At 40.4% G+C, this 12792-nt stretch overlaps 1 protein-coding gene across 1 annotated transcript in view; it reads left to right on the top strand.

The window, feature by feature from the left end:
* The window catches only part of HEMG2 (Flavin containing amine oxidoreductase family), a 31758-nt gene that overhangs the window by 10167 nt on the left and 8799 nt on the right, over window positions 1-12792 (top strand). The window contains exons 5-11 of the mRNA XM_089164522.1: window positions 5643-5693; window positions 5855-5911; window positions 6515-6603; window positions 7358-7394; window positions 7615-7680; window positions 8379-8419; window positions 9087-9219. Coding sequence (XP_089020648.1) covers window positions 5643-5693; window positions 5855-5911; window positions 6515-6603; window positions 7358-7394; window positions 7615-7680; window positions 8379-8419; window positions 9087-9219 — 474 coding nt within the window. The remainder of the gene's footprint in view (window positions 1-5642; window positions 5694-5854; window positions 5912-6514; window positions 6604-7357; window positions 7395-7614; window positions 7681-8378; window positions 8420-9086; window positions 9220-12792) is intronic.

Genomic DNA, 12792 nt, shown 5'->3' with positions numbered 1-12792 from the left:
ATCAATGTGCTTTCTATAAGTAGCCACATCATCCGGATTAGTGGGTTGATAATCCCTATAATGACCCAACTTCTGCCAAAGACATCGCAACTTAGCATAATATTAGGCCACAATCAGTTCTTTTAGGTAGTCTTATGAAGTTTCTTCCGTAGCTCATAAACTTGTGCATCATTTCCTAATTGTTCATATGTTTCTGTAGTAGCCTTTTAGATCTAGGCTGCAGTATCAAGTAATAGGTATCTACGGGCAATATTTGGATTCATGGAATTCAAAAGGAACAACATAATAAGAGAGTTATTCGAGATCCATTTATCCTGAGAAACACTTGTGGTAGTAGGCTTGATGGTGGTGCCTGTAATGTATCCAACAAGTCCTCTTTCAGCAATAGTTAGGTATGCAGATCTAGACCAGATAAAATAATTTGTTCCATTAAATCTCACCAAAAGTAAAGGAAAAGTGGGATAATGTTCGAAGTTAGTGGGAGCAGTAGTACCATCAATGGTTGCCATGTTTTCTAAAACCTGTCTGCTATTCTTCAATCTTCACCCTTTCGAAACAACTGAAACATCGCATAATTGGATAGCCAAACCACCCGAAATAAATCTAGGGATTTATAAGATTCACAAGGTAAGGATCATCATTTTTTTTTGGGTATTGGTTCAAAAGGAGAAATCAGAGGTCAATTGGGTGAATGGATTTAATGTGTTAGGTTTGATGGGGTTTAATAGATGATCGTTTTAAAGTATCGTTTCAAAGATTAAAAAAAAAAAGGGAATGCGGATGGAAGAGGAAGGCGGAAGTAGGGTCGATGGGGTTTCTCTTTCCTCCCCTTTTTTATCCTTTGGTGTTATAGTTCTGGTTGCTAGAATGGTTGCTAGATCGATGGTTCCTCGATTGATGGTTGTAGGAATGTTGGGATCGACGGTTGCCGATATCAGGTCTGGTTGCCAGTCTGGTCGCAGCGATGGGTAATAAGTGGATGGAAGGTTAGGTGATGGCGGAGATGGTGTAGTAGTAGAATAGGTGATGGCGGAGGAGGATGCTTGCAGAGATGGTGGAGGTGTAGTATGTGGCATTAGCAACAGCGAAAGAAAAGAGAGAGGGAGATCGAGAGAGAGAATTGATTTTTTTTCCTTCCCTAATCTACTTTTGGCTTTGATGCCATGTTTAGAAGGCCGATTGTGGTAGAATGGCTTGAATGGATCAATGTGATTTCAAGCCCTTTATTTATAATGAAGTGAAAAGAACAAACAACAACAACAACAACAACAACAACAACAACAACAACAACAATAAGCCTTGTCCCAACTGGCTACATGGATTCATGCCTTCTAATCAGTTCTGTTTGAGGCCGATGCTAGATACAAGGCCTAAGCTATGCATATCCTTTCTCACTACTTCTCTTAAGGATATCTTAGCTCTACCCCTAGCTCTTCTAGTCCCATCAATCTGGATCATATCACTTCTCCGTATAGGGGCATTTATAGGTCTCCGTTGAACGTGGCCGTGCCACCTCAAACGACTTTCTCGAAGGTTATCATTTATGGGAGCAACTCCCAAACCAACTCTAATATGGTCATTCCTTATCTTATCCTTCCTAGTTTTGCCACTCATCCATCTTAGCATACTCATTTCAGCTATATTGTGTCTATCTATATGATTCTTTTTAATAGCCCAACACTTTGCAGTTTGCACCATACATCATAGCTGGTCGAACAATGGTCCTATAAAATTTTCCTTTAAGCTTCAATGGAATACGTAGATCACACAAGACCCCGGACGCACCTCTCCACTTCATCCACCCTATTTTAATTCTTTGGGAGGCATCATCCTCTATATCACCTCTTTTATTTATGATTGAACCTAGGTACCTAAAACAATCATTGTGAGGAATCTTCTTATCGTCAAGGATCACCACCTCATCATCTGCCCGATCATGACGAAAGTTACAGACTAGATATTCTGTCTTCGTTCTACTTAGTTTAAAGCCTTTTGATTCCAAAGCTGCTCTCCATGATTCTAATTTGGTATTAATCCTCACTTGAGTCTCATCAGTCAACACAATATCATTAGCAAAAAACATACACCCGGGGACCTCGTCTTGAATGTCTTCGGTTAATTCATCCACACCAGGGAACCTCATCTTGAATGTCTTTGGTTAATTCATCCATTACAAGTGCAAATAGATATGGGCTTAAAGTTTTTTTTTTGGATGATTAAATAATTCGTTACCAAAAGAAGTAAATACAATAGCACAAGCGACAAGCAAGCGATAGAGTGAGAATAGTGCCTCAACTAACAAGCAACCTAAGAGGCAATGGGCCAAGCAACTAGCAACAATTACAACAAATAGATACACAAGCAAAGAGGCTCAAGGTTGAGACAATGAGCCAATCAACAATTTAAGGGCAATAACAATAGCAGACTTGTTACATAGCACAAGAGATCCATAGACATACTTTGCACATAGACCTACGCAGCAGTATCACATTTGCAAGGGTAGGTAGCAACACAAAAAAGAGATAAAGAGCGAAGAATAGATTAGACTCCAAAATAATTAATATCGAGAGCCCTCATGGCTTTTCCCCAAAGCTAGAGAATCCATCAATGGCAAGACCCTTGACAAATTGGAGCGAATCCCAAAAACAGGAAGGGAAGAGAAGGAGTAGCAAAGGGAAGAAAAGGGCTGGAATCAACACAAGAGAGATGATAAGAAGAGAATATATCAGGGTTGGAGAAGTTCGGAGAGTTCAGTAATGATGGCCCTTTTGGCTTCCCCCAAAGCTAGAGAGACCATCAGAGGCTGGTACCCTTGACGAACAGAATGAAACCATGATACAGGATGGAGAGAGGGCCAAGAGAAGGATAAACATAGGGAGGAGAAACATCTGGATCTGAGAATGAGCTCGATTCGGAGAAAATAGCTATAATGGCCCTTAGGGCTTCCCCCACGCCAGAAGAGCCATTAAGGACAAGAACCCTCGACGAGGAAGCTGAAACCAGAAGCAGAATGGGGAGGGAGAAGGAGAGAAGAGGAAGGAGATGAGACCATAACTGGGAACGAAATAGAACTTGGGAGATTGGCAACAGTGGCCCTCAAGGCTTTCCCCAAAACTAGAGAGACCACTGAAAATAGAAATCATCAACGACCATATACGGAACCCTAAAACGTCCAATCTCAAAATTTTTTTTCCCAGACAAAGGAGATGGTAGGGAGGAGAGGGGAGAAAATGGAAGCAATGGTAGGAAACAGGGAGGAGATGAGATAAAGAGGAGAAGAAGCAGAGGGAAAGAGAGGAGAATCAGGGTATAGAGGAGATGAGAAACAACATAAAATCAGGAAGTAGATGAGATTGAGAGAATGAGAAATATAGAGAGAAAGGAGAATCAGAAAGCGGGAAGGGAAGGGGGCGGAGAGATACAAGAAGTGACTTGTGTCTCTCCGCCTCCTGAGTCACTCAACGCAACAACAACAGAGAGAAGGAGGAGGAGAGATGTAGAGACGGAGGCTGTGGAGAGGTCGGAGGCAGAGTTCAGATGCCGAGATTTGACACTTTGTCACTGCTGCTTCACGGGTGACCGAGAAGATGAAGACGATGAAAGCTTCCTCGCTTCTATTTCAGTATGATAGAATCCAGCAGAAGGATGAAGACGATTAAGATATGGGAGTCAGAGACGCAGAACCAAACCTTGTGTTGCAGTCCGGAGAAGACGTAGTCGCTTATCTTGCTGCTTCACCAGGGAGGAGGACCAGATTTGGAATCGCTGATCTAGATTTGGAATTCTCTATGCCTTTCCATAAGTCTCCTGATTGGGTAAATAGCCTCCGTTTTAGATCTTCGCGGCATAAATCCAAATTGGAAAGAACACTGTTACATAAATACCCTTACATGGATAACATGAAATAGAAAATCACATGAACTAAAATTTCTAATAGAATTAAACTCCTAATAGAACTCAACCAATAGTCTTTTTTAGTGGCAACTATTGATGTTGCTAGAAAACCTTCAAAGCAGAGCCACCAGCACCAAAGGGTGTAGTGCTGCTATGGATTAAAGCGTCTGATCATTATCCGAGGGGGAGCGACCTTATTTACTTGAGGGACTACCAATGCTAAAAAAATTAAAATAAAATTGATGGTATGATTGAAAATAATAGGTAGAATTGATTCAGCCAACAGAACCATGAAATTGTTGGCATCAGGACAAAAAATCAACTTACCCTATGTAGATGATCTTATGATCCCATGAAAAGGACTTTACAGGAAGTATTTTTTGTATAGCCAAAGATCAGTAATTTGCCACTGATATGAACCATAAATCAAGATCTTGGAATTGGCTCATTTCTTTGTCAACTTTGAGGTAAGGATCACAAAACAGTTAGGGGGATTACACATACTTGGTTGAGACCTTGCAAACCAAGCAATAAAGTTGCGTTATCTAAATTGGTTTTGGTGCTTCCGGTGATGAGCTCCAGAACTGGTGAAATGTACTTCCATGCTCATTTTCTTCGACAAAGAACTCACGGGATTGCACAAATATTATTAATAACCATTTGTACTTGTCGGGATCTCGACTTAGTATTTGATATTATAAGTAGACTGTGAAAGCAAGAATTGACTCAAGTGATATGTTTTGGATGAAATAGGAGTTGATGAGGTCTAAGGTTGATGTATTTACATTTGTAATGCTAGCTTAAATGTTTTACATCAATGGTATTGGTTATAACTAAATTATATATAGAGTTCGGTTTTTTTGTGACATTGTAACATACAACCTATGTTCCAAAGAAACTCCAACTTGGACTTGGTTTTTACGAAATATGATAGTGCCATTGTGTTTTAAAGGACCAAAATATGCTTTGGACCAAGTTTCAGACCCAAACTAGGTTAAAAACCCAATGAAATCATCAATCAAATTCCAAAAAGGAAAATTGCACCAATGTGAGATCTGAGTCCAATTTGTTTTTTGGCCTACCAAGATGGGTTTGGACACCAAGTTTTTTGAACCATGATATGATCTAGGTCTTGAATTTCCCAATCAAATTCATCAAAACACTCCTGGTCTCCTATCACTGTAAAAACTTGCAGCAAAAGGTGGCTGCAGCCACATGAGAGAAATCTATGTATTCACTCAAAACAGTGTTGGAGAAGATTGCAAACAATGATCAAACCTGCCCTGATACAAGCCTTGTTTGAACTAAATGGGGTCGGCAACATGGACTCTTGCCTTCCAATCAGTTCTATTTGAGGCCATGCTAGATACAAGGCCTAAGCTATGCATATCCTTTCTCACCACTTCTCTTAAGGTTATCTTTGGTCTGTCCCTAGCTCTTCTAGTTCCTTCAATCTGGATTATATCACTTCTCAGTATAGAGACATTTATAGGTTTTTGTTGAACGTGGCCGTGCCACCTCAAACGACTTTCTCAAAGCTTATCACTTATGGGAGCAACTCCCAAGCAAAACCTGCCTTGATACCATAAAACAATTCCAGAACTAGGAAAATGACTAATAATGTAGAAAAAGAGAGGAGGAAAAGAAGTGAGGAACAAATCCTATACCCTAATGTGGATTATGGTTTCGTGTGGTTCCCATCCTTATAAGTTGTTTCTTTTACTGATAACTCTCTTGAAATGTTGCAGCCAATTTCACAGAACAAGCGGTACATTGTAAGAAATGGAAGACCGGAACTTGTGAGTTATTTGTTACATATATGTCCTGTGCCTTTTGCCTAGTGTATATTGATATTCAGTTAATACACTGTTTCCTAAGTTTTGTTCTTTTTTTCCATTTTGCTCCCCCATATCTGCATTTCCATCTTTGATTTTTAGTTCTGCTTGATTTTGCACATCAGATTCCTGCAGATCCTATTTCACTGATCAAGACCAAGTTCCTTTCTGCACAGTCAAAGGTTTGTCCCCTGAAACATATTGGAAGCAACTGTACTGCCCAGATCCTTTAAGATCCATTCACCAGAGTAGCTCCTAAACTGGAACTGATTTATTTCCTCATTTTTCTTCCTCAGATAATCAAGTCATATTAACTAGATTAGATAGTACTTGGTCATTTTGTGCATATTTTTAGGGGTTAATTTCAGTGTAACATGTGTTTATTAAGATATTTGATAGAGGAATATGACTTAATTATTACAAAATATTCTTTAAGAATCTAAAACATAAGGGGCAAACCCTGTGCTGAAGGCTTCTACTCAAGCAGATAAAGATTCCATGGGGGCAATTTTCCTACGCAACATTGCCCCAGCAATTTATGCTGAGGAACTGTTTCAATGCCTTGACCTCAGGCTACTACTGTGGTCCATTGTCCATTGTGCCAAGGCCCATGCCTTAAGAATCTAAAAGATAAAAAAAGAAAAGAAAAATGTCCTGAGTCCATGACACAACATGCATGCAACTTGCATGCTGTTCTATGTATATCCTGTATTTACACAGAGAACAAATAGTGGCATTACAATATCGTAATTATGTCTTTGATAATTCTGTCTTCATGTTTTCAGCTTCAGATAATTTTGGAGCCATTTTTATGGAAAGATTCCTCGAAGAAGAGTAACTTCTCCAAGGTCTCTGATGAAAATTCATGTGAAAGGTACCTACTCCAACCTGCCTACAATTTTTATCCTACTTCTTGTGATGTTTATTATTTTAAATGTTAAAACTTTTGCGTCATGTCTGTGCACTTACTGATGGTGTTACTTTAATCCAAACTAAATGTAGCAAAAAATTTTATATGCTTCTGGATCAAATTAACGTTAAATTTATCAACTGTTGGCACAATACATTGTGCATATACTTGGCAAATCCAACTGTACTTGTAAAAGGTAGATGAGACAAAAGGAAAAGGAAAAGGGCCAGTTTTGTCTTTTGTGATGATTGTAATTGAGTAATTTCCTATTCATTTTTTATTCCTTTGGTAATCATGGGGTTCTAAAAAAATCTCTCTGAGGGGTATCGAGTAGAGTAACCTCTGGCTCTAGAATTTAGAGCTTCCAATAATTCAATTTGTTTGGATAAGTCAATGCCTAGAAAGGCCAACCATGTATCGGTTAACTTTCCATTACATGTGAGCTTGTGTAAGTGTGCATCTATGATGGATCCTTTCGTTGATAGCCAGATTAGAATGGTGACTTCTTCCTCGGGAGTAAGAACCTAGACTTCAAGGATTCCATTTTCCTTTTAATCCTTGTGGTGATTTTAAATAGATTTTTCCACCGATGACCAGAAAAAGTGATGGATACCTGTCAACCCACAAAAATATATTGTTTATTTCTGTTTGTAAGATGGGGAGAGATCTTCCCAATTCGGGACCTGGAGATTTGATGTGACCATTCCTTTGTCTGCAGTGTGGGAGAGTTCTTTCAGCGCCATTTTGGCCAGGAGGTATTTAGTTCTTTATTGGTATTTCTTGTGACAATTTGTTTCTCTTAGGATACGGTTAATATTTCTTTGGTTCTTAATATTCTCTAAACACAGAATCTTTTTTTCTTATGTGCTTGCTGGCGTGATTATGCTTGCAGCTGGGTCCAATTTCTTGGATTTTGGTCCCCCAGATTTGGCAGTTTCAAATGCTTCTATTAACAGTTGTTCCTTTGTGTATAAGGTTGTTGACTATCTTATCGACCCTTTTGTTGCGGGGTCAAGTGCCGGGGATCCTGAGTCACTATCTGTGAGTAATTTCTTCATATTTTGTTGCCAATCTTTGCTCTATGAGGCTCGGCACCACCTTTAATTGTAATAAAGAATTTACAAAAAAGTCAGATGTGGAGCTTGTGATACTGTGCTGTTTCATCTTAATGTGTAGGTCAAGAATAAAACAAAAATAATGCTGTATAGACATTTTTATGATACAGTTCTTCTCATTTCTGTGACTTTCATCGTTTTTGTTATTTCTTCTCCCTGAATATACTGTGAAAATGTCGTCTTTCATTTATTCCTTTTTTAACATTGTCGCTTGATATTCTTTCATTAAGGGAATATTTCAAATATGGGGGATACAGGACCTGTACATAGGATTGGGGCCCCCAATAACATTACATGTGTCAGATGTTTGAAGGACCAGGACCTATTTATGATGAGATTCAAACATTTAAAAACTCAGTATGGTTTTTAACCATCTGATCCCAAGGTTACTCTTTGAAGCCTCTTGAGGGTTGAGGCTCTACTTAAATTTTCTTGAGCATCCAAACGGTTTTACTATTAATAGCCAAACATTTGGATGATCCATTCTGAATTTTTTTGCTTCATCTGATTTCCTAGATGGCACCCATCTAACCATATAACGTTTTACATGTTACAATTGTCTGGGTTCTTAGACTTGATATTTATGGTTTAATAAAGTAGTTATTTTCTCTTTTCTTTTAACAGATACGCCATGCATTTCCAGAGCTATGGAATTTAGAGAGGAAGTAAGTCCCTTGCAGGTTGACGACCTGTTTCTACAGTCAGAAATTTGAAAATTTTATTTTCACTGATCTCCTTTCATGTAATTATGGAATATTACACGCCCATGCCTTGCATCTTAGGTTGGTTTGGATTATTTTGCATTTGTTTTTTCAAAATCTTTTTGATTAAAGTTTTCTAGATTAAGTTGTTGTCAGACCCTGCTTTGTGGGGCTCCTTCTTGGGTTTTTGGCCGCCTCTATTAGACTGAGTTCCCCTTTTTTCCCATGTAATTCTCAAGGGCACTCTAATGATGCAAGTAGACATTAGATTCCTGAAATTCAGGCAGTGGCTAGATGTCGGCAACATGTGACCAAGTTTTGGGTGCTACAGTTCCACATGGTGGTTGTAGTGACGTGAAGATAGAAATTCAGGGTAATGGAACATTGGTCGTTGGAACCCTCATCTGTTTTTCTTTCCTCCAGCATTGGTATTGATTTCCTTATAATCATAGTTATTGCATTGTTCCTACAGTACATTTTTCCTCCTCTTATCCAGTTAAGGCCTGCTACTGTTTGAGGTTGTGATCATTTTGCAGAAACTTAAAAATAATTATTCACAAGTATCTTATGCGGCTAAATTTCGTTGTTGCAAGCTTTTTATATATTTTTATAGTAACGGATTTCTTATCAGGTATGGTTCAATAATAGTTGGAGCAATTTGGTCTAAATTTTCTGGTAGAAGGGAAGAAAATGGGGGAAGAAAAAATATGCCAGTGAAAAGGAAGGGTCAGCGTGGCTCATTTTCATTTAAGGGAGGGATGCAGGTATAGAGCATTAACATTTGATTAATAGATACATTTTGATGATTTTGCATGGGTTAGTGTATTCAAGGCTTTCTATAGTTGTGGAACTTCTTTAGTATTTCTTGTTTAGTTTCTGACCTCTTAGGCAGAAGATGTGGCCATCTTCTGTAGTGTTTATGTAACCTGGTTCTGGTGATTTAATTTGGAGTGAACCTTGATAATAGGGCAATGAATTATTATGTCTTTACCTTATCTTACCTCACACTAATCATCTAGTAAAGATGCTCAGTTAGGGTGCTTTCCCCCAGGAATTTATATGATATCTAATGATAAGCATTGTCATGTTGCTTTTCCAAGTGGTAGAACATCTGTGCTGACCCCCAAATTTATCTGTGGGTTGTCAATCACAAAAAGCTCATCATATATATATATATATATAGGGTGAAATACTAAAATTTTTCTGCACTGCTTCAAGTAAATAACAACACAAATTCCTGAATGATTTGTAGAGTCAGCTGAGAACAATTGAGGACGATGACATTACTCCTGTCAATCTCCCCCCCACCACCCTGCCCAAATCCTGCTCCTGCCCTGCCTCCGATAACCTCTCTTCTGCCATCTTCCACTCCTCCAACCACTTCACTCCCAGCCTCTGCTCCATCCACCTCACCACCACTGGCACCCTTGCCTACCTCAGCACCCTGGGCCTTCCTTTTCTCCTCCTCTCTCCAGCCCACTCAGGATGGAGTTGTTCATCGCCTGAATCCCCTCCCCCGTTTTGGTGGGCAGAAGGTGACCCTTCTGTTCACCAGGTACTCTGGACAATGAAGTCTCTGCAGGAATTGTTGTCAAGTTGGCCACTTCTTCAGCTCCAGACTCCCATTTCCGATTGTTAAGAGCTCCCTAATTAAACAATGGAAACTATCAGCACCTCTGGAATTCGTTTTGCTCAACAATTGCTTCTTCCTATTTAAATTTGCAGTCATGAATGACAAAAGAAGGACACTCGAAGGTAGCCCCTGGTTTGTGGGTAAGAGACCACCATTTCTTTGACAATGACATCTACATGTTAAACTCAACAAGGAGAATAATTCCTCCCTTTCCCTCTGGGTCACTCTCCGTGGTTTATGACTCCATTTTTGGTTCGCTGAAGGTTTAAGCATCATTGAATCCACCTTTGGGACTCCCCTATTCTCTGATGCTAGAACTCTGCACAAGGATAGGCTCACCTTCACCAGAATATGTGTGGAAGTACCGGTGGAGTCTCCCCTTCCTCAACAATTACCATTAAGGAGGAAGAATGTCATTGTTTCTCCCAACGAATCCAACTCTACTGCAAGCCATCTCGCTGCCTAGCCTGCAAGAAATTTCGCCACCATTACCGTGCAATCGTAAGTAACCAAAAGGAGAACACCCAGTGAGAGAGTGCTGCTCCACCACCCACTGCAACTAAAGAACTTGAAAATGAAATTGCTTCTCAAGGAAGATCTTTGTTGTGACACTGCCAGATAAACCTGAGGATAAATCAACAGAAGTCCCATTTTAGGAGGAGAAACACTGTGCATGGCATTGCTAAAAAATTGTCAAAGACAGCAAGACAAACGAGATATGCTCCTGTCTCCTGACAAAGACACTGCCATTGGACATGCTGCTGACGAAGCCCCCGCTCTCATTATCCTTCCTGATGCCACTTTTCCATCTGCTGAAACCTCCCCTTTTGGTGAAAGTACCTCAAATGTTTTTTTTTTGGATGAATAAATAATTATATTAAAAAACGGAGCTAACAAGAAGCAAAGAGACAACAGGGGGAGAGAGAGAATATAAAAGAGGGGGGGCAGCCGCCAGTCAAGAGGGCGACTGGAAAGAGGAGGCTAGATTCTAGGAACTAACAATCAACTTATTCCTCAGAGAGTCAATAACTGGGGGATGGGGGATAGATGTAATCCTAGAAGAAACATAAAAATATATGGCATTCTAAATCCCATCTTCTCATGTTCCATTCCCACCAAACATGATGAACGATAGCGGCAAAAATGAGCTTACCCACAATGTCGTAAATCAAGAAGCCAGAGAAGTTTCTCAATATCCAATTCCAATCTCGAGCAAAACCAAAGGAACGTCTCAATCTAGGCCAAATGGAAGCAAGGGCTAAGCTCCATATAGGGCGGGAGAAGGGGCAGGAGAAAAAAAGGTGGTCAAGGTCCTCGGTATCGTTCCAAAAAAGGATGCAGTTGGGGTTAGCAGGGATGTGGCGGGTAATGATAAATGATTGGGTTGGAAGGGCAAGGTTAAGAGCTCTCCAAAGGGTAAGAGAGTGGGGGGGGGGATATGGCTTTTGAACCAGACCAAGGGGGCCCAAGGGACTAGTGGTTTACCAATTTTCTGGTTTAGTGCCATGAATTGCGGGATCTAAGGCACAACAATCACAAACAGAATGTAGTAGTGGTTCGACCTTATGCCTTTGAACCCCTTGCTCCATTAGAGAAAACCCTTACATCTCTTTGCCACCCATTGAGTCACTCCAAGAGTATCCATACAATGAATTCAATCACCTGACAAATTAAAATAACCATTCACCGAAAAGTATTAGATTACCACCTCATTGCAAATGAGTAATGAATGAACCAATCAACATCTCCCCTTGCACTTTAAAACTTTGGAAACCCCCTACACATAATGCTAAAAACACCAAACTTCCCTTTTTACTAGATGGGGGGGGTCCCATTGACTTTCCCTATTTGAGCCCTTTGACCCATACCCTGCAGTCCACCCCTTTGACTCAACTGACCCATTCAGTTGAACCACTCGTGAGCCAAACCCCCTTCCCAAACATTTCCTTGCCTGGCTTAGCCCATTTTGGACCAAGTCTGCTCCAATATCCCACCCTTCCTCTTTTCTCCATGCTCCCAGTCCAGCCTGCTTAAGCCTTTCATTTGATCCTAGCCCAGTTGGGTCTTCCATACACACCACTCACCGGACCCCTTCACCCTCAACTAGCAGCAATGCCAGTTGTTCCAGGAAGTTCAAATCAGCCAATATCATATGAGTTTTGTCTTTTGCTCATACTCTAGGCAAGGGCACAACATCCCCTGTGAGCCTACCACTAGCTCCTATTGCTGTCAGCAACCTCATGCTGCCATGTCCAAAGGCATCCTTTGGAAAACCAGGGGTTTAAATTCCCCCTCAAAAAATGCTGCTGTCCATAACCTCATCAAGTTGCACCCGCTCTTTTCTCTATCCTTGGGACCAACATCAAAGAAAACAAAGCTTCCTATATTGCCATGGCTTTTGCTCCAGGCTGGCAACTCCAGGCCAACTATGGTCATCACCACATCAACAAATTTTGGATCCTCTGGGACCCAGCAAAAGTTAAGATCCAAGTCCTTTCAGCCACTGCTCAGCTCATGCATTTCTGTGTCTCTGACAGCAATGGAAGCTTCAGGTCCCCTTCACTGCTGTTTATGCCATGGACAAAGCCACTACAAGATGTCCTCTCTAGGACACTCTTTGACATTCAAGCACTTAGGCCGTGCACAATCTGTGGGGGATAGGAAGGGACTTCCATGTGGTGTGCTTTGGTCACAGAAAACACTA

Source organism: Hakea prostrata, chromosome 8, assembly GCF_041222555.1.
Source record: "Hakea prostrata isolate BN-2017 chromosome 8, UWA_Hpros_2, whole genome shotgun sequence".
In the NCBI taxonomy this organism is placed as follows: Eukaryota; Viridiplantae; Streptophyta; class Magnoliopsida; order Proteales; family Proteaceae; genus Hakea; species Hakea prostrata.
Note: the sequence above shows the minus strand (reverse complement) of the source record. Positions and strands in the feature narration are given on the sequence as shown.